The 24,791-nt window shown below is 47.8% G+C and overlaps 1 protein-coding gene across 1 annotated transcript in view; it reads left to right on the plus strand.

The window, feature by feature from the left end:
• The window catches only part of TRPM8 (transient receptor potential cation channel subfamily M member 8), an 80,811-nt gene that overhangs the window by 34,843 nt on the left and 21,177 nt on the right, over nucleotides 1-24,791 (plus strand). Inside the window, exons 14-20 of the mRNA XM_045032627.1 lie at nucleotides 2,256-2,401; nucleotides 5,893-6,005; nucleotides 6,738-6,954; nucleotides 16,773-16,864; nucleotides 18,910-19,051; nucleotides 22,127-22,298; nucleotides 23,366-23,543. Coding sequence (XP_044888562.1) covers nucleotides 2,256-2,401; nucleotides 5,893-6,005; nucleotides 6,738-6,954; nucleotides 16,773-16,864; nucleotides 18,910-19,051; nucleotides 22,127-22,298; nucleotides 23,366-23,543 — 1,060 coding nt within the window. The remainder of the gene's footprint in view (nucleotides 1-2,255; nucleotides 2,402-5,892; nucleotides 6,006-6,737; nucleotides 6,955-16,772; nucleotides 16,865-18,909; nucleotides 19,052-22,126; nucleotides 22,299-23,365; nucleotides 23,544-24,791) is intronic.

Raw genomic sequence — 24,791 nt, forward strand, 5'->3', positions numbered from 1 at the left:
CCTGGTTGTACCTACAAGCCCTGCTCGGGACTGTGTTCCTGTCATCTAATGAACCTTCTGTGTTACTGGCTGGCTGAGAGTCACGGTGAATCGCAGGAAGTGTGGGTTGCAGGGCCCTGACTCCCCCACACTCCGTGACAAAGGCACACTACAATACACTACACTGCAAAAAAACCCCAAACAACCCCCTAGCAATGAGTCTCCGAGCCGGAGTCAATTGACTCAGGTTCATGCTATGGGGTAAAAATAGCAATGTGGAGTTCCTCTGAAACCCAGCCAGGGGGGTGAATCTCAGAGCCTGAGGAGAACATCTGCACTGCTACCTTCAGCCCCATAGGGCAATCCCTGTGAGGGCACGTCAGTTGACCCAGGCTCTGAGCCTCACTGCCACGGGTCTTTTTTTTTTTTTTTTTTTCAGTGAAGATATACCCATAGAATGAAATGGGGACACTTTTTTTCACCATGGTTCAAAGCAGCACACAAGAAGGGAAACGAAAGCTACACACTTGTGCAGAAAGAACGTACCCAATTCTCATGTGAATTTGAATTTTCACTTGGGGAGCTGGTTGTATCTCGTGAGTTATGCTGAAATCCTTAATAGGTGTTGTCAGAACATTGTATTTCACGTACGGTGTTTGTAAAAATTGCCTCATTTTATAGGGTCAGATTTTTAAAGGTATTTAGTTGCCTACTGGGATTTTCAAACACTCCTATTGAAATCAGTGGGTGCTAGGTGCCTAAGCACTAGCTTTCAACTACCTGAAAGGGGTTCCAAAGAGGATGGATCTAGACTGTTCTCAGTGGTAACAGATGGCAGAACAAGGAGCAATGGTCTCAAATTGCAGTGGGGGAGGTTTAGGTTGAATATTAGGAAAAACTTTTTCACTAGGAGGGTGGTGAATCCCTGGAATGGGTTCCCTAGGGAGGTGGTGGAATCTCCTTCCTTAGAGGTGTTTAAGGTCAGGCTTGACAAAGCCCTGGCTGGGATGATTTAGTTGGGTTTGGTCCTGCTTTGAGCAGGGGGTTGGACTAGATACCTCCTGAGGTCCCTTCCAACCCTGAGATTCTATGATTCTACGTGCTTTTCACTGGGCACCAGTTTGCACCATTGGGAACCTAAATACCATTAAAAATCTTGCCCGCAGTCTTCCTCACCCTTATTTTTATCTAAAATAAAATATTGAGGCCAGAATGCTCCCAACCGTCCCCATGCGGATAACCCTTTTTGAAATAATGGGGTTATTCATGGACGTAAGGCCAGCAGAATTTGGGGCTCAGTCCTGATCCTATTGAAATTAATGGCAAAACTGCTATTGACTTGCTTGGCCCAGGGCTGAGCTCTCATAGGCCATTTGAAGAATGGAATTGTGAGGTTGTCTGCGTACAGCCTCAAACGCTCTAGCCAATGTGCCAGTTAGTTTTCTAACAGCCATCACTACAAAATCCCCCTGGCGTTCGCAAGTTATATTGGGTTCTTCACTTTTTGCACGTCACCAGAAGCAAAGCTTCAGCAAGTAAGACCTATGCCCGCAGTGACACTGCCTCAGCTCTGCTGCCTGCAATGGGTTTGCCAGCACAGAAGGGACTTTGCCAGCTTGCTCACTTTCAGCGGTGTTGGTTCTGCAGGGGTAATGGGAGTCCAGTGCTACAAAGACTCACTTTTATCACTGCAACCAGTAGCTAGACACACACACGGCGCAGATGTGTTAAGTAAGAAGGTACCATGTTTACTGGACTACTTCTCAGAGCTTAATCACAACCTAGTTTTGATATCCATATGCAATCATCAAATCAGTTTGAATTTCTCCATACGCTTCCATGCAGACATAAAATTTGGAGTCCACTATTCTAATCTACTGTTGTGAAAATGGAGAAGGAGCTCTTGTGTTGTACATTCATTGCCAAAAGCTTTACTAATGCAAATTGAAGGTTCTGCAAGCAAATATGCCAGTCAGAAAAAAATGAGTTGACTCCTGCAGCTACATCAGCTCAATCATGTTGTGCAAACATAGTATTTCCTATTCCTATTAAATATGTAGCTTAGCGTGTCACTGATTATATTGTAAAATATACAGGCCATGCAAAATAGCTGAGTTAATGTTGCAGTATGAACCTTAGTCTCAAGATTTCCAGCCTCTTGATTTCTGTGAGCATGAATGAAATGGGGCCAGGGATCTGGGTAGAGTGAAGAGGTGCATGTCTGACCCGGGCTTTCTTTTTTCCCTTCTGTCTTTGTGGGACTGTCTCTCCTTTAGAGCTGTTCTCGGAGTGCTATAGCAGTGATGAAGAGCTGGCTGAACAGCTGCTCACTTATTCCTGTGAAGCCTGGGGTGGGAGCAATTGCCTGGAACTTGCTGTGGAAGCTCAAGATCAGCAGTTCATTGCACAGCCGGGAGTGCAGGTAACACAAGCTAAAAAGCAGTGATTCTTCCCCCACACCCACAAGAAAAAGAAAAGGCTGCTCACTTGCAATGTAAATATTGTGCTCACTTCCTTTTTAAAGGTTATATAGATTAATTGTGTGAAAAAAAACTGCTCCCATTTGTTTGGAAGTCAGGCGTTTCAGAGAAGGATCCCACAGCAACGTGAACTCTGTGATCAGATAAAGTGGGGGCTGTGCTGCTAAAAGGAACATGCTGTAGAACTGGTTCTCTGACACCCTCTCCCCATGTGGAGGGGTTGCATTTGAAACTTGCACGTGCAAAGTATGCATAGAATGAATCAAAATACTCATGGCGGGGAGTGGTGATTCACCCATAGGTGTTATGCCAGGAGACAAAAGTTTTAATTTACAGCTGGGGTTCATAGAGGGTCTACTGATGGAGACTGCATGAGATTTTTACTCCCAGTGCATCTCCTCCCTCTGCTCGTGTTCTTGGGCATAGCACTCAGCAGAGTGGTGCCCTTACCTAAAGGTATGTCTACACTACCAGATTAGTTCGATTTAACTTAATTCGAATTTGTGGAATCGACCTTACAAAGTCGAATTTGTGTGTTCACACTAAGGACACTAATTCGACTTTGTGAGTCCACACTAACGGGGCAAGCGTCGACATTGGAAGCGGTGCACTGTGGGAAGCTATCCCACAGTTCCCGCAGTCCCCGCTGCCCATTTGAATTCTGGGATTTCCCCACAATGCATGCTGGGGGGAAAAATGTGTCGAGGGTGGTCTTGGGTAACTGTCATCATTCAACGTGCTTTCGGACGTCTCAAGGGGAGATGGAGGAGCTTACTGACTCGCTCGGATCTCAGCGAAACCAATATCCCCATTGTTATTGCAGCTTGCTGTGTGCTCCACAATCTCAGTGAGAGCAAGGGGGAGACCTTTATGGTGGGATGGGAGGTTGAGGCTGTCAGAGTCTGCACCCTCACTTGAAACTGGGGGGTTTCAAAGTGAGGACCCGCATGTCTTCCCCCACCCCAAAATCCTAGGGTAGGTCCCCTTTGCTGCCACCACCGCGGTCAATACGTGGGCCGGGACACCCCTGTTTCCCCCCTGTCTCCCTTCAAAGACACTCCCTGGGAACACAGATCATTCACAGAGGAGGAACCTTCCCCCTCCCCTCTCTGCCCTCTCTCCAGCCTGCTCCGGAGAGATAGATACCTTGATTCAAACTCCTTGAATCTCCCACACACAGGGAAGCAGCCCACTTCCCCCCTCCCTCTCTGCTAGCCACTCTGTGAATCACTGAGAGAGAGCGTCTTAGCCCCTTCCGCTATCCACAGTGGAAGGAATTTAATCAAATCTTTATAGAAAGAATTTATTAAAAGAAAACAAGAAAATACAGAATCTCTATGAGTCCAAGCTGGACACTCATAGGGTATAACCTTGCTAAGTTCTGGAGAGAATCCCCTCTCCTTCTCAGTACAACCAGTACAAGCAGAATTAAGAATAATCAATAACAAACACACAGAATTGCAAGCATAGGATTATTAGGTGAGGACACCAAGTATCTTTCTAATACTCACTATCTTGACTAGAAGAAATTAGTTCAGAAAGGTAGAACCTTGTAGACTTGATTAAAACATCTGGACTCTTGTAACTCCAGACGGCTAAGAACAATACACACACACACAGAGGGAAAAAATTCCCTCCCAGGAATTTCAAATTCTCTTCCCTGATTGGTCCTCAGGTCAGGTGCCTACCAGGTACTATTTTTAACCCTTTACTAACTATTCATGACAGAGGCAAATCGCCTGGCTGCTGATTACGCTCAGCCAGACAGCCGTGCAATTAGAAGAGCCCAGCGGGAAGCGCTGTGCATCCGGGAGGCTTTGAAAGCTAGGTTCCTCAGGGAGCAGGGTAACCTGTGACTATTCAGTTTCTTTACAGAGAAGCTGAACCTGCCCCTGCTTCAGTTACTGTTGACTTTCTTCTGTGGTTACATACCCCATTCACCACGTTTCCCCCCTTCCAACACACGTTTAAAAATAAAGTTAATGGAACATTGTTAATTAACAACGTTTTCTTTATTAATGAATTCGCGTTAAAGGGTTGAAACAGGGTGGTGGGTAGGGTGTGCAGTGATGTTAACACCGCTTCTACACTCGAGGAATGACAGGCTCCTGCTCCTAGAGCGGTTTGCAGTGCCGGACTGGTTGTTTCAACAGAGCCTGCCATCCCTCCTTTTCGGGACTCTGTGTGCGGGGGCTACGTGACCTTGTGGCGGGGGATTCCCCTGCTGCGTGGCTCTGTGGTCCGGGACAAGGACCGCTGCATAAGTTCTGTAACCGCCCTCCCATGCCACAAAGTCACGTACCCCCCCACCCACACAGAACATGGAAAACACCTCCCAGACTGACCAGGGTGCCTACTGACTGCACTGTGTGTGTGACCTGCTGTTGATCCTGCCCCCGTGTCTGTACCCTGGTAAAGGTGACTGTCCTATGCAATTAAAAACCCCCTCCCCCCCTCCTTTTACAGACAGTCTTCTGTAGAAAAACTTGACGGAAATAGTAATTAACAGCAAACTACTTTTAATAATCAACTACACAGTTAGGAGATGAAACTGGGATTGGGGCTTCGGTGAGCCAGGAAGGGAAGGACTTCTCAACATTTAGGGAATGAGAGCCTTCTTGTATTTGTGCACTCTGCAGGGGTGCAGTGACAGTTTTCACGGCCCCTGGCACCACTCCTTCTGGTTACTTTGGGTGACGGGAGGTATGGGACTTTGTGGCGGGGGAGGGCGGTTGCAGATACAGTGCAGGGGGGCTCTGTCCTCCTGCCTGCGGTCCTGCAGAACATCCACAAGGCACCGGAGCGTGTCAAATTTTCCCTGGGCATTTCCTGTGTGGCTGGTCAGAACATCCAAGCTCGGACTGCTGTCCAGAGCGTCAACAGAGTGGTGCACTGTGGGATAGCTCCCGGAGCTACTAAGGTCGATTTCCGTCCACACATAGCCTAATTCGACATAGCCATGTCGAATTTAGCGCTACTCCCCTCGTCGGGGAGGAGTACAGAATTCGAACTAAAGAGCCCTCTAGGTCGAACTAATTAGCTTCCTGGTGTGGACGGGTGCACGGTTAAGTCGAATTAACGCTGCTAAATTCGACAAACTCCTAGTGTAGACCAGGCCTAAGACTCCCTCAGCTAAATGAAACTAACTGCTTCTCCTACCTCAAAAGCTCTTGGAACATCCCGGAGATGCTAGCCTCTGGCACAAGATGGAGTAGTGGGCTCATGTAGTAGCCTTTCCTTTCTCTTGACCTGAGTAGCTCAATATTTCTGCAGCTCCCAAGGCCTCCAGTGCTACAGAAATCCAACGCTTAATATGTTTCAGTAGAAATCAGTGTTGGGCTTTCTGCATTAAACATCAAACACATTTTACACTTCTGCTTTCTCTACCTTGCTTCAATAAAACCTGGATGAATCTTTCTCCTCTTTGCTATAGAATTTCCTTTCCAAACAGTGGTATGGAGAGATCTCGAGGGACACTAAGAACTGGAAGATTATTTTGTGTCTGTTCCTTTTCCCTTTAATCGGCTGTGGTTTCATCTCCTTCAGGTAACAGGGTTCTCATTGGTAGAAAAACAGAAGGGAAGCATGTCTATATAACCTATTTAGGTGCTAATATCTGGCTCACCTCATTATAGTATCCGAGTGCCCCAAACAATGAACGTATCCCAAACGGCCTTTTTAAGTAGGAAGTGTCCTTCCTTTTTTACAGATGAAAAAATATGGCACAGGATAGATGGAATGATTTGCCCAAAGTCATGCTGGGACTGTGTGGCAGAACTGGAGACTGGACCCATGTTTCTTGAGTCCCACACCAGTATCTTAAATGCAAATCCATCTTTCCTCTGATAAAGTCCATCTGCTGTGGAGGTCAATCTGAGCACGATAGCAAGGATGAAACACAAGTTGTTACCATTCGGCAGCAGTTTGGTGGCCTCTATGAAAGGAGAGGCATGGCCTCAGCAAAATTCCTGGCTGACAAGTGATGACATCAGTGCTCATTTGGCTGGGATTGCTAACGAGATGTCTAGTGGCTGAATGAGCCGGAGACAGAACAACTCTGGTCCTTTAGGGACAAGATAGGCCACCCTGCCAACGTACCCTGAGTCAGGGACATTTAACTGATGCCGCCCAGACTATAATTATTTGACAGCACTTCAAAGTGATTTTTTTGATTAAAAAAATCAGGCATGTTTACATGGTCACTACTTTAGTTTCACAAGGAACATTTTTTTAAAGGCTTGAGAGATGTGTGTTTGAGATCATCCTTTCTTTATCTAGGAAAAAGCCCGTGGAGAGGAGCAAGAAGCTCTTGTTGTATTATGCCTCATTCTTCACCTCCCCATTTGTGGTCTTCTCCTGGAACGTCATCTTCTACATTGTTTTCCTGCTGCTCTTCGCCTATGTCCTGCTCATGGATTTCCAAAATGAACCCACCATGCTGGAACTCATCCTCTATGTTCTGGTCTTCATCCTGCTTTGTGATGAAGTGAGACAAGTAGGCAACGCTCGTGAACCAAAATGGCCTATTTCCAGGCAGACACTTTTTTATTTCTCCTAGATGCAGAAAGAAATGGAGACCTTCTTATGGTTATGTGCAAAATGCTATGCAAAACTCATTCAGAGAGCCCAAAGGAAGTGATTGTGTTCCCCATGACTGACACACACAACTCCTGCTAATGCTGGCAGAAGGGGTGTGTGTGTGTGTGTGTGTGTTGAGGGAAACATACGGATCCTGTGCTGTATGTATTAGTCCATAGCCCAGATTCTCAAAGGTATTTAGGTGTCTTTCAATGGGATTTGGGCACCTAAATATCTCTGAGGATTTTGCCATTAGAGAGAGTTCTCAAAATCATGTGGCATAAATTGTCAAAGCAATCTAGGTCATTTAGATTAATTTTGTAATGGAAAATGTCTCATAATGCTCTAGAATTTTTTGACAAACCTATGTAGCTATCACTGGTATTTGTCATTTCATGAGTGAGAGAACTGTGGCTGATAGAGGCCCAGCACCCACACCACAAAGAGGGAACACGTCTATGCACTACCAAGTTACTCCGAATGAGATGCACTAATTTATTTGTTTGCAGAGTTGTTTGACTATCTCTGAGGGGAGGGGGGAAATGGTTTTCTTCTGAGGAGAGAATGCCTTTAGTAATAGGAGTCCTTCAGAATGCTGCGGGATTTGAGTGTGGCTGGTGAAGAGATCATGGAGACTTACGAGCTGTTGTTGAGAAGATGGTGTGTGATTTATTAGTTGTTCAGTTCAGTCTTGAGTACCGTGTAAGGCATGCAGCCAGAGGACAAGTGCCAGCACAAGGGCTGCATGCGTAAAGATCATCACAGGATGAGCCTCTGCCATGCCCAGAGTGGTATTTAATCGTAATGCTTTTTTCAGGAAAAAATAAATCCATTAACAAATAGGAGTGCCCCTTTGGCTTGACAGATGTACCGTCTAGGGGATGAATGGGAAAGGTTATAAGGGTCAGCTACCTTGAAATTATTCTTGTCTGATTGATTACGTTTCCTGGTCGCTCTGGACCCCTCCTGCACCTCCCACGTAGGCCCAGCCACCACTTGAGCAGCATGACACAGCCTGCCAGACATTTTCAGTTGCAACAGCTGAGTTCAGAGTGTTAAGCAGCTCCCAGTTCAGAAAGTGAAAACTGAAGGGGTTGGATGATCATAAAACTCAGCTGAAAAAGCAGCTGGGCATAAGGAAAACCTTTCTTCCCCTCCTCTTAAAGTACCTCCCATCAGCAGTCAGGGCAGCCGGAACTGCTTCAGATCTAGGGCTCTGACCAGGGCTGGTGCAAGGATGTTTTGCGCCTTGTGCCTCCCCCATCCCCGAGCCCCTGCCCTGATGCCCCCCCCCGCCATGGCAGCTCCCCTCCCCCGCCCTGAGGCACCCCGGTGCCCCAGCTCATCCCTGCTCCGTGCATGAGCACCCTGAGCACGCCGTGGCTGCTTCACTTCTCCCGCCTCCCAGGCTTGCAGCGCCTAAGCTGATTGATTGGTGCTGCAAGCCTGGGAGGTGGGAGAAGTGAAGCAGCTCAGCCCTGCCCCGCCTCCTTCCCGAGCACGCCATGGCTGCTTCACTTCTCCCACCTCCCAGGCTTGCGGCGCCAATCAGCTTAGGTGCTGCAAGCCTGGGAGGCGGGAGAAGTGAAGCAGCCACGGCGTGCTCGGGGAGGAGGCGGGGCAGGGGTGAGATGGGGCGGGGAGTTCCCCTGCGTGCCACCCCACCCCCCTTACTTGCTGCAAGCGGCCCTCCCCGCGCCCCCCTGCCCCTGCTCCTTCTGCCTAAATGCTGGCGGCGACTGGGCTGCGATCGCTGCCGAAGACCCCACTACTCCCCTTGGAAGGCTGTTCCAGAACTTCACTCCTCTAGTGGTTAGAAACCTTCGTCTAATTTCAGATCTAAACTTCCTAGTGTCCAGTTTATATCCATTTGTTCTTGTGTCCACATTGGTACTAAGCTTAAATAATTCCTCTCCCTCCCTGAAATTTATCCCTTTGATATTTTTATAAAGAGCAATCATATCTCCCCTCAGCCTTCTTTTGGTTAGGCTAAACAAGCCAAGCTCTTTCAGTCTCCTTTCATAAGACAGGTTTTCCATTCCTCGGATCATCCTAGTAGCCCTTCTCTGTACCTGTTCCAGTTTGAATTCATCCTTCTTAAACATGGGAGACTAGAACTGCACACAATATTCCAGATGATGTCTCACCAGTGCCTTGTATAACAGTACTAACATCTCCTTATCTTTACTGGAAATACCTCGCCTGATGCATCCCAAAACTGCATTAGCTTTTTTAACGGCCATATCAAATTGGCGGCTCATAATCATCCTGTGATCAACCAATACTCTGAGGTCCTTCTCCTCCTCTGTTACTTCCAACTGATTTGTCCCCAATTTATAACCAAAATTCTTGTTATTAATCCCTAAATGCATGACCTTGCACTTTTCACTATTAAATTTCATCCTATTACTATTACTCCAGTTTACAAGGTCATCCAGATCTTCCTGTATGAGATCCTGGTCATTCTCTGTGTTAGAAATACCTCCCAGCTTTGTGTCACCCGCAAACTTTTTTAGCACATTCCCACTTTTTGTGCCAAGGTCAGTAATAAAAAGATTAAATAAGATTGGTCCCAAAACCGATCCCTGAGAAACTCCACTAGTAACCTCCTTCCAGCCTGACAGTTCACCTTTCAGTATGATCCGTTGTAGTCTCCCCTTTAACCAGTTCCTTATCCACCTTTCAATTTTCATATTGATCCCCATCTTTTCCAACTTAACTAATAGTTCCCCATGTGGAATCATATCAAATGCTTTACTGAAATTGAGGTAAATTAGATCCACTGTGTTTCCTTTGTCTAAAAAATCTGTTACCTTCTCAAAGAAGGAGATCAGGTTGGTTTGGCACGATCTACCTTTTGTAAAACCATGGTGTATTTTGTCCCAATTGCCATTGACCTCAATGTCCTTAACTACTTTCTCCTTCAAATTTTTTTCCAAGACCTTACATACTACAGATGTCAAACTAACAGGCCAATAGTTACTCGGATCACTTTTTTTCCCTTTCTTAAAAATAGGAACTGTGTTAGCAATTCTCCAGTCGTACGGTACAACCCCTGAGTTTACTGATTCATTAAAAATTCTTGCTAGTGGGCTTGCAATTTCATGTGCCAGTTCCTTTAATATTCTTGGATGAAGATTATCTGGGCCCCCCGATTTCATCCCATTAAGCTGTTCGAGTTTGGCTTCTACCTCGGATGTGGTAATATCAACCTCTATATCCTCATTCCCATTTGTCATCCTACCATTATCCCTAAGCACCTCATTAGCCTCATTAAAGACTGAGGCAAAGTATTTGCTTAGGTATTGGGCCATGCCTAGATTATCCTTAACCTCCACTCCATCCTCAATGTTTAGCAGTACCACTTCTTCTTTCTTTGTTTTCTTATTTATGGAACCTTTTACTATTGGTTTTAATTCCCTTTCAAGGTCCAACTCTACATGGCTTTTGGCCTTTCTCACTTTATCCCTACATGTTCTGACCTCAATAAGGTAGCTTTCCTTGCTGATCCCTCGCATCTTCAGTCCAATCCACTTCCCTAACTAATTTCCTTAATTCTTTAAAGTTAGCCCTTTTGAAATAAAAACCCCTAGTCCCAGATCTATTTTTGTTTATCCTTCCATCTAGTTTGAATTGAATTAGCTCATGATCACTCGAACCAAGGTTGTCCCCTACAACCATTTCTTCTATGAGGTCCTCACTACTCACCAAAACCAAATCTAAAATGGCATCCCCTCTTGTTGGTTCTTCAACTACTTGGTGAAGGAATTCATCAGCTATCGCATCCAGAAAAATCTGAGCCCTATTATTATTACTAGCACTTGTCCTCCAGTCTATATCTGGGAAGTTAAAGTCTCCCATGATCACACAATTCCCATTAGTGTTTACTTCATTAAAAACATTAAAGAGGTCTCTATCCATCTCCAAATCAGATCCTGGCGGTCTGTAGCACACCCCAAGCACTATCTATGGGGAGGCTCTAGTAGCTTTCTTTCCCAATGTGATTTTTGCCCGGACAGACTGTCTTATCCATTCTATCCCTTCTTATTTCTTTACAGTCTACCTCATCATTGATATACAATGCTACTCCACCACCTTTGCCTTTATTTCTGTCTTTCCTAAACAGCACATACCCTTCAGTACCTGTACTCCAGTCATGACTACTATTCCACCATGTTTCTGTTATTCCTATAATATCCGGTTTCACTTCCTGCACCGGTAGCTCTAGTTCCTCCATTTTGTTACCTAGACTCCTCGCATTAGTGTACAAACATCTTAATTTTTGCCGTTTTGGCTTCACTGACATTCTTTACCCATTTAGGCACAGACATTCTGCCACCAGTATCACCTATTAGACTGGTATCTATACTAACCTTCCTCTTTATGTCCATTCTCCTACCCACGGCTGTATCCTTTCTTACTTTGTTTTCTTTCCTCTCAATGTTAAATTCTGGCGTGGAGATTACCCGGACATCTCCCAACCATCTCCCCCCAGTTCCTAGTTTAAAGCTCTCTTAATCAGTTGTCAAGTATCAGAGGGGTAGCCGTGTTAGTCTGGTTCTGTAGAAGCAGCAAAGAATCCTGTGGCACCTTATAGACTAACAGACGTTTTGCAGCATGAGCTTTTGTGGGTGAACTTGCATCCGAAGAAGTGGGTATTCACCCACGAAAGCTCATGCTGCAAAACGTCTGTTAGTCTATAAGGTGCCACAGGATTCTTTGCTGCTTAATCAGTTGTGCCAGCCTCCATCCTAGAAGTCTATTTCCCTCCTTACCCAGGTGAAGTCCATCCCGAGAGAACAGTCCTTTGTCCATGAATGATTCCCAGTGGCCGTACATCCCAAAGCCCTCCTTATAGCACCACTGCCTGAGCCATCTTTTGATCACCATAATCTTGTCACACCTTTGTTGCCCTTCCCTAAGAACAGGCAGAATCCCACTGAAGATCACCTGAGCCTTGATTTCCTTAAGCGTCTTCCTCAGTCTGGCATAGTCTCCCTTGATACATTCTACAGAGAATCTAGCCATATCATTCGTTCCCACATGAAGGACAATCAGCGGATTCTTTCCTGCTCCCGTTAGGATCCTTTTCAGCCTCAGGTCCACATCCCGTATCTTAGCACCCGGCAGACAGCACACCCTTCTGTTCTCCGGATCAGCTCTAGTTACAGGCCTGACTATTCTTCTCAATAAGGAGTCCCCAATCACGTAGATCTGCCTTTTCCTGGTGACAGTGTGATTCTCTGGTCTATCCCCTGCTCCCACTGGCTGCAAGTCCTCTCGATTCCTATTCGCCCTTGCAATCCTCCGCAACCCGTCCCGTATCCTCCTGGGGCTCATATTTGGTGTTGTCTCCATTGACTCTTCCCCTCTTCCTGTAGGGCTAGCTGCTCTTCTCTTCTTCCTTGCCCTCTCACCTTCAGCGACCACCTGCTGTGCCCCTTCTTCATTTTCCAACTCTGCAAACCTGTTCCTGAGCTCTATTTCTCCTTCACTGGCCCGTCTTTTCCTCTGCCTGGTTCTCTTAGTCACATGCTTCCACCATCCACTTTCCTCACCCAGCAGTCTCCTCTCAGAATTCGTTGGTCCTGCTGCCATCTGCAAGTCTGAGCTTTTCCCTTCAGTCTCCTCATGTCTCTGCTCCATCATCTGCTTGAACCCGCTTCTAAACTCAACCAGAGTTTCCACCTGCATCTCTAATCCTCAGCTCTATCAGGCAGCATTTCATGCAGATGAAACTCTTTTCAGGTACCCCCTCCAGGATCAAATACATGCCGCAGCTTCCACATCCAGTCATCCTCACTGTGTCTTCCACTGCTTCCTCTGTATCGGTCATAGCCTTCCCACCTAAAACCTGTTAGTCCAGGAAACACAAACCAAAGCAAACCACCACCACCTACAGCAAAACAAACCCCCAACAGGCACCAGAACACCGGCAGGACACCACCCACTCCCTTCACTAGCCTGTCAATTCCTCTGCCTAGGTCTCTTAGTCTCCTCCGCAAACTCCTCTTGCAAACTTCCACTGAAACTCCCCTGGTTACAGCTCTGTTTGCTGGCTCCTGTGCCGCTGCAGCTGTCTATGCTATGTCATTGTGTAAAAAGGTGAAAGTGTCCAGGATACTGGTTTTCTTTCAAATGCATTGATAATTGAATAAGTATTCACTGCTCTCCAGTGGCTGAGATGCAACTGGGCTGATAGTAATTGATCCTATTCCAAAAATTCAGAACTGTTTGAACTAATGATACTTACCGTATTTTTCCGTGTATAAGATGCCCCCATGTATAAGACGACCCCCACTTTTCTAACCCAAAATTCAGAAATCAATATTTTAAACATAAAACAGAACACATTTTTATTTAGTAATTAGGCAACATTTATGTACCAGTACTATGATATTATGCATCACACTTAGCTTGATTGGAAGAAGCCTGTTTGCAGAGACAAGGTATGGGCAGTTTCGTAACCGCGCGCAGGGCAGGCTCCAGGCACCAGCCGAGCAAGCTGGTGCTTGGGGCGGCAGATTCCAAGGGGCGGCATTCCACCCAATCCTTTTATTTTATTTATTTTATTTTTTTTTGCGCTTCGCCGCTTCCGCCGCCCCTGCAGGTTTTTTTCTTTTTGGTTTGCTGCTCCTGCTGCCCTGTAGGGGGCGGCAGCGCAGAGGAGGGGAGCTGCTGGGAGTGGTGCCAGGTCTGCAGCAAGCCCGGCACGGCAGCCCGCATCCCTCCCTGCCCGCCCACCCGAGCTGCACGGAGCCCTCCCAGCAGGCGGCGCGGCGGTAGGGGCCGCAGGGCGAGCGCCCCCCTAAGGAAGCCCTGGCCGCCCCCCTTCTGTCTCCTCCCCCCGCGCCCCGGTAGCCAGGGCGCGCACTCCGCTGCCTGGGGTCTGCAGGGCTGGGAGTCCCCCTGCACCCGCCGCCCTGCAGGTATATTTTTTTCTTTTTTCTTTTTTCTTTTTTGTTTTTTCTTCCCTTCGCTGCTCCGGCCGGCCGGGCGGTTTGTTTCACGTTCCCCCCCCCCCCCCCCCCGTCGCTCCGACCGACCAGCAGGTTTCACGCCCCCCCCTTCGCTGCTCCGGCTGGCAGGTTTGTTTCACGCCCTCCTCTCCTTCGCTGCTCCAGCCAGCAGGTTTGTTCCCCCTCCCCCCTTCCCTGCTCCGGCCAAGCGGCAGGTTTGTTCCCCTCCCGTTTGCTGCTCTGGCCCCCGCGCAGGTTTTTTGTTTTTTGTTTTTTGCTTGGGGCAGCAAAAAAGCCAGAGCCGGCCCTGACCGCATGGTTCTCTCCTCGGCTTACTTCCATGTATAAGACGACCCTCAATTTTTAGTCTAACGATTTTAGGAAAAAGTAGTGTCTTATACACGGAAAAATACGGGTAATTACAAATGGAAAAATGAGCCTATACGTGGAAGATATTACTCCAGAATGGGATACCTAGGGGAAAAACCAACCCTGAAATTAATTCAAGCAGCCACTAGATGCCACCATTCCACTTCATAAACACACCCAAATACTTGTACCAGAAGTAGGAATCTTGGTCCTAAACAGACTGGTTATAAAACATGTTTAAAGGATTGTTAAATCTGTGGTTAACTCTCAGTACATGACAATTCTTTATAATGATTGAATATGCATTTGGACCAGATCTTTGTGTTCTGTTTGAAATGATCTGATACTTTTATATCATTTCCTTTTTGACTGGTACAAAAGGAGACTAGAATGAACTGAAGGAGGGGATATTTGGATCTGTGATACCCTTACGATAGAGTTCAAAGCTGAATCAGAACTAAGGTTTTGGATGAGATTTGTTGGTGCTGGGTGCTGTTGAGCTGCTTTGAGGAGAATGGGTCAAAATGCAGAAATCTCTTTATCGATTGATCACACAGTACTTCTGTCATATGTGGCCAGGATTCAGAATCCAGTCCCCTTCCCCGTTTCAGGCCCAATGTGGACCCCCAAGCATTGAATGATGGCTCTGGTCTGGAGGTCAGAATCTGACCCCTGTCCATGAAATGCAGAGGTGGGGGGTGGGGGTTAAATTTGAGACTGCGTTTCAGAGGCATTGTTGGTTGAAAATACATACAGGTAAATATTGTTCATTTGGCGAGTTTTAGGAAAAAACACACCTGATCCAAAAATATGTAATAGCGAGTTAGCAGTTACTTCCCATGGGATTCCAGCAGTGAGCTGTGTCTTTGCTGGACAAGAAGTGAGGGGCCACTGTCAAAAAATACAAAAACGAGGAGTCCTTGTGGCACCTTAGAGACTAACACATTTATTTGTGCATAGGCTTTCGAAAGCTTATGCCCAAATACATTTGTTAGTCTCTAAGGTGCCACAACGACACCTCATTTTTTTTTGCTGATACAGACTAAAACGGCTACCACTGAAACCAGTCAAAGAATACTGTGTTATCTCAGTGGCTCTCAAATTGTGGTCCATGGACCACTGCTGGTCCACGGGGCACTTATCTTTGAAGCATTGTGCAAGTGTTAAACAGTTAATCTTCGCAGCTCCCTCTGTGCAAGGAAAGTTCTACTTCATCCATCTTACAGGGGGGAGAAACTTAAGTGCAAAAGTTAGGGCCAAAATAATGATGGTGATCACTTTTAATTGGCCAAAGCAGGACTTTCTTTTGGCCCATCTGATAGAGCTGCTGCCTGTGTTCCACAAGTATCCCAATTAACGTCTCAGCTGAGGTAATGCGTAGGCTGCATGTTAACACACTGTGTGGGACTCTGTCCTTCTTGAGGCTGGCTCACTAAGAGATTTGTGTCGACCCAATTACCGGCTATCGTCCTGTAGCTTAAGCAGTAGAGAGCCATGGTTTTAGGTTAAAAGGTCCAAGGTTCAGCTCTTGCTGATGAGACGGAGCAAACCCAGCCATCCAATGAAACACTCCTCAAATTTGTTTGACCTAACTTAGGGTTTGTCTACACAGCGGCTGGGAGGTGTAACTCCCGGTTTGGATAGACATACACATTAGCTCTGGTTCTGCTAGTGCACTAACAATAGCAGTGTGGCCTCTATTGGTGGTGGCTCAGGCTAGCTGTTGGACCTAGGTCCTCTGGGATTGTACTAGGTAACCCCAGCCATCGCCTATGCTGCTGCCATGGCCATGTTGCTATTTTTAGTGCACTAGCTTGATCATAGCTAGTATGTGTGTTTCTTCCCACACTGGCAGTCACATCTTCTAGTTGTGTACCCCTCCTGTGTATCCATCATTTTGCAGGCTTAGCTTTCAAGGCCAGATTGGGTACCCCTTAATTCCACTGGTGGACTGTACTCAGCTGAGTATTCCAACTGAGTGACCAGTTGCAGCTCAAGGAAATTAGTCTAGCACTCAGACTGCAATAGCAAAAGCATTTTCAAATGACCCTTTAGGGCTAGAAAACCCTGATTTGTGTCTCCCTGATGGAGGTGAGCAATTAAACCAATATTGAGAATGATGTTTTCCCTAAAATGTCAGTGATTTGAACTATGCTGCAGCCAATAAATGTCTTCAACAAGGAGATGGACAAATAAGAGCCAGTTCTATGGTTGTAAAGGGCCGAGTTTGGCCACGCTTACTGTGAATAGTCCCTTACCGCATGTGCGGCTCCAGTGAAATCCATGAGAGCACTCGCGGACTAAGGTACCCAAGGCGAGTAATGGTGGTGGAATTGGGCCCACGATGGGAGTAATCAGTGCTGGCCGCATGCTGTTGTGGTGATTTTCTGCTCTTTTCCCTTTCTAGTGGTACATGAATGGGAATAAATATTTCTCAGATCTGTGGAACATCATGGATACGCTTGGAATCTTTTACTTCATAACAGGGATTATATTCAGGTGAGTAGTGTTCAGTCTAAAGGCATGTTACCATGGCTCTCCTCAGTGCCAGGTACTGGTACGGTGTGTGTCTGGCTGTGAGAAGATGATGAACAAAGTTACTTGAACTCACTACCAAACTCGTTATGTTTCCTAAAGTAATAGAAGGTTGTGGATTTTGGATCCAAGGCACAAAGACTGGTTCTGCTGAACATCTCGTGGGCTGAAGAGAACTTGTGCTGAGGAGCTTTTCTCCTGCTCAGATAAGGATTAACTAACCCAGAGAAGTTTGGTTTGGGTGCTGCTACAGTCAGAATTCAACAACCCCACATTCTCTGGACTCAGAAGATGTTTTCCTGGATTTCAGGGCCCTTCTGGGCCAGCAGCAGTTCGATCCAGAGTTATAGGGAATACAGGGTGTGGTTTAGCAGACTCACACAGAGCTAGATGAGGGGTTTAGATGTTGACTCAAGCCATTTGTCTGGCCCTAGTGTCTATTCCTGATTCACCAAGTATCTATTGTAGCTCCTGATAAGAGAGGGTTGTGTTGCTACTTCAGCCTTCTCTGATGTGCATCCATCAAAAGCCAAGTGGGCAGAGGTCCCCAGCGTCAGCTCCCTCCCCTGCCAAACACCTGGCGTTCTGTTCCTGAGGATGAGCTCTCCAGCCTTCCTTTGGGTGCCGGTCTTTCTCTTTAAGAACCTTCATGAGGCCCACGGCCTTGTTCGCTGCCACAGTGTGTGCAAACGCTATGAGTCATACCAGCGTGAATCCAGTGTCACTCTCCTGAAGTCAGTGTGGTGACTCTGGATTTATTCTGGTGTAGCTAAGGTCAGAATTGGGCCCAATGAGGCCTGAAGTATGCTCAGTGGAAATACCTCTGTCCTCCTGACTGCAATAGCACTGACGGGTGATCCTGACAATCTCTGCTCTTTAGGTGGGTGCATGACTGATGCCTACGTGCTATGGTCTTGAGTTTTTGCAAAAGCCCAAACCTCCCACACTCCCCTCCACAAAGGTCGGTGGCTCAGAGTAAGGTACCCTTCCATTTGAACCATCTCTGGTTTAGATTTAGTTTTGCAAAAATCAAGACCTGGCCTCAGCAGCCTTGTCTAGTTCCATCCTGTACTGCTGCTTCATCAGTTTTGACCTTGTTTAAAGATCTGGATACCGAATTAACATTTGAGACAAACTGGATGACTGGTAATGGGGCATGAAGCTTTCTGGATTGCCAGTGAGAATTTGTCCCCCGCTTATTAGTGGCTGAAAGCAGTTTATCAGCTGATAGTGATGTACGGTGTGTGAAGTGACTTGAGGCCTGACCCAGCTTGCCCTGAAGTCAGTGGAAAAGGTTACCATTGATTTCAATGGGGTTTGGATTGGGCCCTTAGAGCTGTAGTTTGGTTTCTAATGGGCAGAGATCCCTGTCAGTTAAAAGATTCATAATTACAACGTAATTGTACCTTTTGACAGCCTCAAAAAAAGGGGCCAAGAGGATAGAATGGGAATGGAGACTCCTGTTCCGTAGCAGAATTCAGGTGTCTGTCTTTGGTCATGAAAGGGTTGTGTGGGAAGCTGCTGATTTTTCTTCTGGATTGTCTGACACCTAATCTCACTTAATGGAAAGAATCTAGCCTTTTGGTGTGGTTTAGGGGATTGCTGTAATTTACATATACTATACAATAGAACCTCACTCCCGTGTACAGACTGGATTCTATGCCTGGGCAAGTAACCGGCACGGATACATACATCCTGCAATATACCTTGTTCACTCGTTTTGTCAATTGTAGTTCCAGTTATTGATGCTACTCTGTCATCATATACTAGTAAAAGTTTGTCGTATATTTTGGGGGGAAGAAATGAAAGGAATGAGATCTGTATAGCATCTGCTGTTCCATTTTTGCTAAGAGGATAGGAGAGACCATCAACTTTTTTGCAAAGACTATAAAGTGTGCAAAGAAGTAAGCATGGATTAACCAGGGTCTATTCTATGGGACCAGGCTGTTTCAATATATATTTGTCATAACTTTAGCCAATGTTTCACTACACTTATTTTTCTTCCCCAGGCTCCACTCCTCCAATGAAAGCTCCTGGTACTCTGGGCGAGTCATTTTTTGCCTGGACTACATCATTTTTACTCTAAGGCTGATCCACATTTTCACAGTTAGCAGGAATCTAGGACCAAAAATTATTATGCTTCAGAGGATGGTAAGACACGGGCAATTAAACGATGTTACAAGCTTTTCTTCTTAGAGAGTGAAATTCCCCCCATACAGAGGGCTGGCACAAGGCCCAAGCCCCACGGGCATCCTCAAAATAGGGCTTCATTGAGATTGAAGAGGGACATAATTAGTACAGGGCTGTGTACTGGCTTTCTGCGTGGGGCGGCAGGGGGCACTCTGAATGAACAGTTAATATTGGAAAGACAAGTATCAGAGGCAGGGCCGGCTCTGGCTTTTTTGCCGCCCCAAGCGCAAAAAAACCCAAAAAACCTGCGGGGTGGCCGGAGCCAGGGTGCAAACTTTCGGTGCCACTCCCCCGGCCGCGCTGGCTAGCGAGACTCCCTGCGCTGCAGACGTGCTCTGGGCAGTGGAGTGCACGCCTCGGCTAGCCGGGGGGAGGGGGTGGAAGTGCGGGGGAGAGAGAGAAGGGGGGCGGCCAGGCCTTCCTTCAGCCAGGGCGCTCACCACTCGGCCCTTCCCGCCGCACCGCCTGCCGGGAGGGCTCCACGCCGCTCCCACCTGCAGTGAATTGAAGGTCGGCGGGGAGGGAAGGACGCGGGCTGCTGGACTTGCAGCAGACCTGGAACTGGCTGGGGCAGACAGAGCGCACAGCCCACTCTCAGCAGGGTGTTCCCTTCCTCCATGCCGCTGCCTCCTACAGGGCAGATGGAGCGGCGAACCAAAAGCAAAAGAAAAGAAAAAGGGCGGCCGTGCCACCCTAGGATTGGGCGGAAGCCGCCCCTTAGAATCTGCCGCCCCAAGCACAAGCTTGCTCGGCTGGTGCCTGGAGCCGGCCCTGAGCAGAGGGGTCGCTGTGTTAGTCTGGATCTGTAAAAAGCGACAGAGTCCTGGGGCACCTTGTAGACTAACAGACGTACTGGAGCATAAGCTTTTGTGGGTGAATACGTCATGCATCTGATGAAGTGGGTATTCACCCATGAAAGCTCATGCTCCAATACGTCTGTTAATCTATAAGGTGCCACAGGACTCTTTGTCGCTTTTTATTGGAAAGACAGTGAGCTTGGTTTCACAGCAACTTTCAGCCTCAGCATATTAAATGCTTCAGAGTTGGATTTTGCAGCCCAGCTCATTACTCACATGAAGATTCCTTACTCAACACGAGTAAGGGTATGGCTGAGGAAAGAAAACCTCAGTTCTTCTGAGAAGCTAGACGTAGCCGCTGTTGGGAGTTTTCCTACTTCAGGAACTGGACTGGGGAGTGGTCTTGCTGACTTCACTCCCTTTTAGAGTGGGGAAAGAGAGCCCTGACTACTAATGGCTGGCAAAGCCTGCTGGGAGGGGGAGCCACTGGGGAGTGGCTCGGCTCACTTCAGTGGTGGCAGGAGGAGAGGCACTCTGCTGAAGGAACAGCTCCAGAGACGGGGGCGCTGGAGAGAGCTCTCGGTCCAAGAGCATGCATGGTGAGCTGTAAAAGGTCCTGGATTGTGCACACAGACTGGGGCCTGTCTACTTCCCAGGAAAGGAAAAGAGGCTTTGATCACACCTGGGGTGCACTGAACCTGGGGAACTTATGAAGAAATAGCACTGAGAGCAATTGAATGTACATGCAGGTGAAATTAACACTGAGGTTTTTAAAGAATTGCTACATCTATAAATAAAATAATTAATAATTGGAGATATACCAATCTCCTAGAACTGGAAGGGACCTTGAAAGGTCATCAAGTCCAGCCCCCTGCCTTCACTAGCAGGACCAAGTACTGATTTTTGCCCCAGATCCCTAAGTGGCCCCCTCAAGGATTGAACTCCCAACCCTGGGTTTAGCAGGCCAATGCTCAAACCACTGAGCTATCCCTCCTCCCCTTTCTGGCTTCCATTTTTCTTCCACTTCTGTGGTGGTCACATCATCCTGGCCCCCCGGTTTCTATTGGTGACAAAGGATCACAGAACTGGGCTCTTACTAAATAAGGGGTTTGTAGTGGTCCCTCCCTCTCAAGTAGGAAGGGAGGCCGCTCCACCTTGCTGTATCAGGCAACAACCCTCAGACTTGGGCCTTGCTGGTGGAGCTGAGCCGTACGAAGTCTATAGTTCTGTAGTCTCCTAGCAGGGGCAAACCAATAGGAACAATCTTGGGCAGAACGAAGCAGGGGAGCAGTCCATAGTCCTCAGCCCCCACGTTGGAGGGGGCAGTAATTCAGAGTCTGAATCTCTGGCCCTTTGGGCAGGACAGAGCAGGGAGCAGACTTTAGCCCACAGGTACAAGTCTAGCTCACCCTGACCCTCACACGGGGTGGCGTCTTCACTCGGGCAGACGGCAGTCAAAGGCAGGCCTCTTGGCCTACAGCGGGGAAAGGGTGGGGCGGCAGGGGATAGGATGATGCTGTTACTGCTTCCTCAATGTAAGGGCTATTCTTTTGTGTGTGGTTTTTTTTTCTTTTTCTCTGTCAGTCTCTCAGATGGCAGATCCCCAGTATTTGGAGGAAAGAGGTAATGTTTTGAGGAGATGGGAGAGGATAGAGGAGACGAGAGAACGCTTGTCGTTTGTGGGTGTATCAAATGGAAAGTTGCTTCCTGGAATACACACTGTTGGTAGTCTTTGCAGGAACGCCAAGGGGAAGGAATTCAGCAATCCATCACCTGAGGGCATCTAGAAAGTGAACATTTCTTTTTCAAGGTGCCCAGGACCAAATTGTCAGAAGTGGTTACCCGTTTTGCTGTTTTAAATATTGCATACGTGACACCTGTTTGTGTGTGAATCAGGTCAGTTATTCATCCTGGACCTGTGTACAGAACTTGCATGTGTAGATTTTTGGGGTCTGATCCAAACCCCGTGAAAGTCAATGGGATTTTCCCGTTGATCTCAATGGGCTTTGGATCAGGCACTGATCTTATAACCACTCAAGTCTGAGCATAACGTCTGAGACTGGATGGAGGCCATCTGAAAACGTGGCTATACTGCATTGCTGAGGGACTGGATTTTCACATCCGTTCCCAACCTTCTGTTTAATTCACAGGGAACAAACTCCTGGCCTCCTTACATTGTGACTTGCTGCAGGAATGTGGATGATGCACTGATCTATTTTTTTCTACCCTCCTTTCCTAGATGATTGACGTCTTCTTCTTCCTGTTCCTCTTCGGTGTGTGGATGGTGGCCTTTGGCGTGGCCAGGCAGGGCATCCTGAGGAAGAATGAGTACCGCTGGGAATGGATCTTCCGATCAGTTATCTACGAGCCTTACCTGGCCATGTTTGGCCAGTACCCTGATGACATTGATGGTAGCCATCTTCTGTGTGTACCTCCCCTGGGCAGGGGAGGGCCTGCACTCGTTTGGCTCAGCTAGGGAGCCCACGGTGTCTCTTAGGGCCAGATCCTGCATTGGATCTGTGTTTATACTGAGCCCTGTTGACTTGAGTGGGGCTCTGCAGGGACGCGGGTCGGCCCATGGACAGCTGCTTGCAGGATTTGACCCTTAATGACTGCCCAAGCCAGTGTTAAAGCAGGAGAGACTATAAGTGGCTGGCGCCAAGGCATCAGATGACAGTGGGGGCATGATTGGAGACGTTAGAGGGATGTGGTTCATCAGCCCTCTGAAAATTGGGCCCCGTTACAGGAGCCCTCACTCCCTTCCCATCTGGCACCCGGCACTTCGCCAGATCCGGCCCAGCTCCAACATGCCCCTCCGGTTCCCACTGCCCCTTCATACTCACTCCAATCAACCCCCCTAACAGGTTCCTGCTCCAACCTTCCTGACCCCTTCCTTTCAAACATCAGGAAGGTTGGTTATCACATGAGACTTCGTCCCATGCAATCTATTCCAGTATCGGAGGGCGGGGTGGTGGTGGTTACAGTCTTTCTCTCACTTGTCTGACGTTAAATGGCTAATGCCAGATCTTTTTGGTGCACTCTCTTTCTCTCCTACGTGTGCATATGGTGTGTTCGGTGCTAATGGAATATCGTTGCCGTCTTCATTTCTCTAGTTCACAAGCTGCCCTTTGCAACCGCCATCTCCATATAAACTGGAGGGCCGTGGTCTGCCCTCCCCTGTGCATTGCAGCGATGGCCCTAGTGCAGCTGCACTGTTGTCTGGCCAGCAATGACTGCAGCCCAAGGCACTGCTGTAAATGCCTAGTGCAGACAGGCAGAGCTACAGCTGATGGCACTAACGCTGGTTTCAAACAGTGGTAGTCTCCTCCCAGGCAAATTGCATTTCATCTGGTTACACTAAATGGTAGCATCAGTGGGTGGGCTTGGGGTAAATCCCCGATGTTGCAGACACGCCAGAGAGTGAAAGGCTTCCTTTGCACAGCCCCTGCAGTCTCACTCTCGCCTCCTCTTGCTCTAGGTACCACATACAATTTTGATCGCTGCACCTTCTCCGGGAATGAGTCTAAACCTTTGTGTGTAGAACTGGATGCTAACAACCATCCCCGCTTCCCGGAGTGGATCACCATCCCCCTGGTGTGCATCTACATGCTCTCCACCAACATCCTCCTGGTTAACCTGCTGGTTGCCATGTTTGGGTATGTATTAGATGAGCAGTTCTCTGATGGTGGCTCTTGCAGTCTGCAGAATGGCCAGACAGAGGGAAAATGGGTCCACCAGGGAACCTCCTTCTTAGAAAGTCTACTAAGGAGTGGAAAAGCTGGAGAAAGCCCCGTGTTAGACTCCACAGGTTTAACACTCACCAGAGAACGTCAGAGACCGGTGTGTGTGGAGTGTGCTGTTTAGCGGGACAGTGCCAAGGTTTTCAAGCCTAAAAGAAAGTCCCTCCCATAAATTAAATATCTGCCTCGTTACTGGAAAGAACCTCCCAACCTCGCCAAAATAAAAATGGCAGCTCTGCTGAAATCCCAGCTCCTTCAGGTGACTTGCCATCAATAAATCTAAAGCGCTAGGTGTGCTGCAAGTGCACATATGAATGAGAAGCATGTGCAATGGTGTGACGTGACATGCACAAGAGCCTCTCCATTTCTGTGAGCCAGTCGGCTTGGAGCTGATAAGAATCCTGCCGTTTCACGGGAATGAAGAGCAATGTTCTTGATGACTTAAGTCGCTTGCTGGCTCATGAGTGAAGTCAGCAGAGGGAAAGTACGATATCCAGGCAGCATCTGCAGGAGCCACAGATTCAGGTTTACTAGATACACTGACCATCTGTTTGTGCTTAGAACTCGTATTTATGTAGCACCTCCCCTCCCGGAGGAGCAGATCTTTGCAAACTGACCTGCACATGTCTGGTGCTTCTCTTTTGGAAGACAGCTTGGTTCTTTTCCCTGATTGTAGGGAACTGAGGGCAGAATGGCGAGCTTACACTCAGCCCTGTACGAGGAGCATTGTGTAGCTAGGCAGTCCTGGGAGGAGCCCTGGGAAGGAACTGCAGCTTGGGCGTTACTCACTGCAGCTTGGACAGGCGGCTGCAGCTTACTCACTCCTTCCTGCCCGCCTATTTCCACTGACAGCGGAATACAGGGGGGTGGAGCCAATGCTGGGGCCCCTCCCTTTCCTCTCCATCCCTTCCTTTTCCACATGTTTGCAGCTGGGGTGGGAAAAGCAGAGGCTGTGCTCTGCACCAGACCTGGACCCTAGATCTGGGTAGGTCGTCACTGGTTGAGTCGGGCTGGGGTGGCTTACTGTCCTACCTGGTTGAGAACGTTTAGCCTTTAGGGTGGAGGGTTTAGCCCTTTAAAATGCTTTCATTCTATGTATTTTAGGTGAGGGGGGGATATAGAGTTCAGTCTGCCACTCCTAGGTTAATCTGACCACTCAGGCCC

Source organism: Mauremys mutica, chromosome 10, assembly GCF_020497125.1.
Source record: "Mauremys mutica isolate MM-2020 ecotype Southern chromosome 10, ASM2049712v1, whole genome shotgun sequence".
NCBI classification, from domain to species: domain Eukaryota; kingdom Metazoa; phylum Chordata; order Testudines; family Geoemydidae; genus Mauremys; species Mauremys mutica.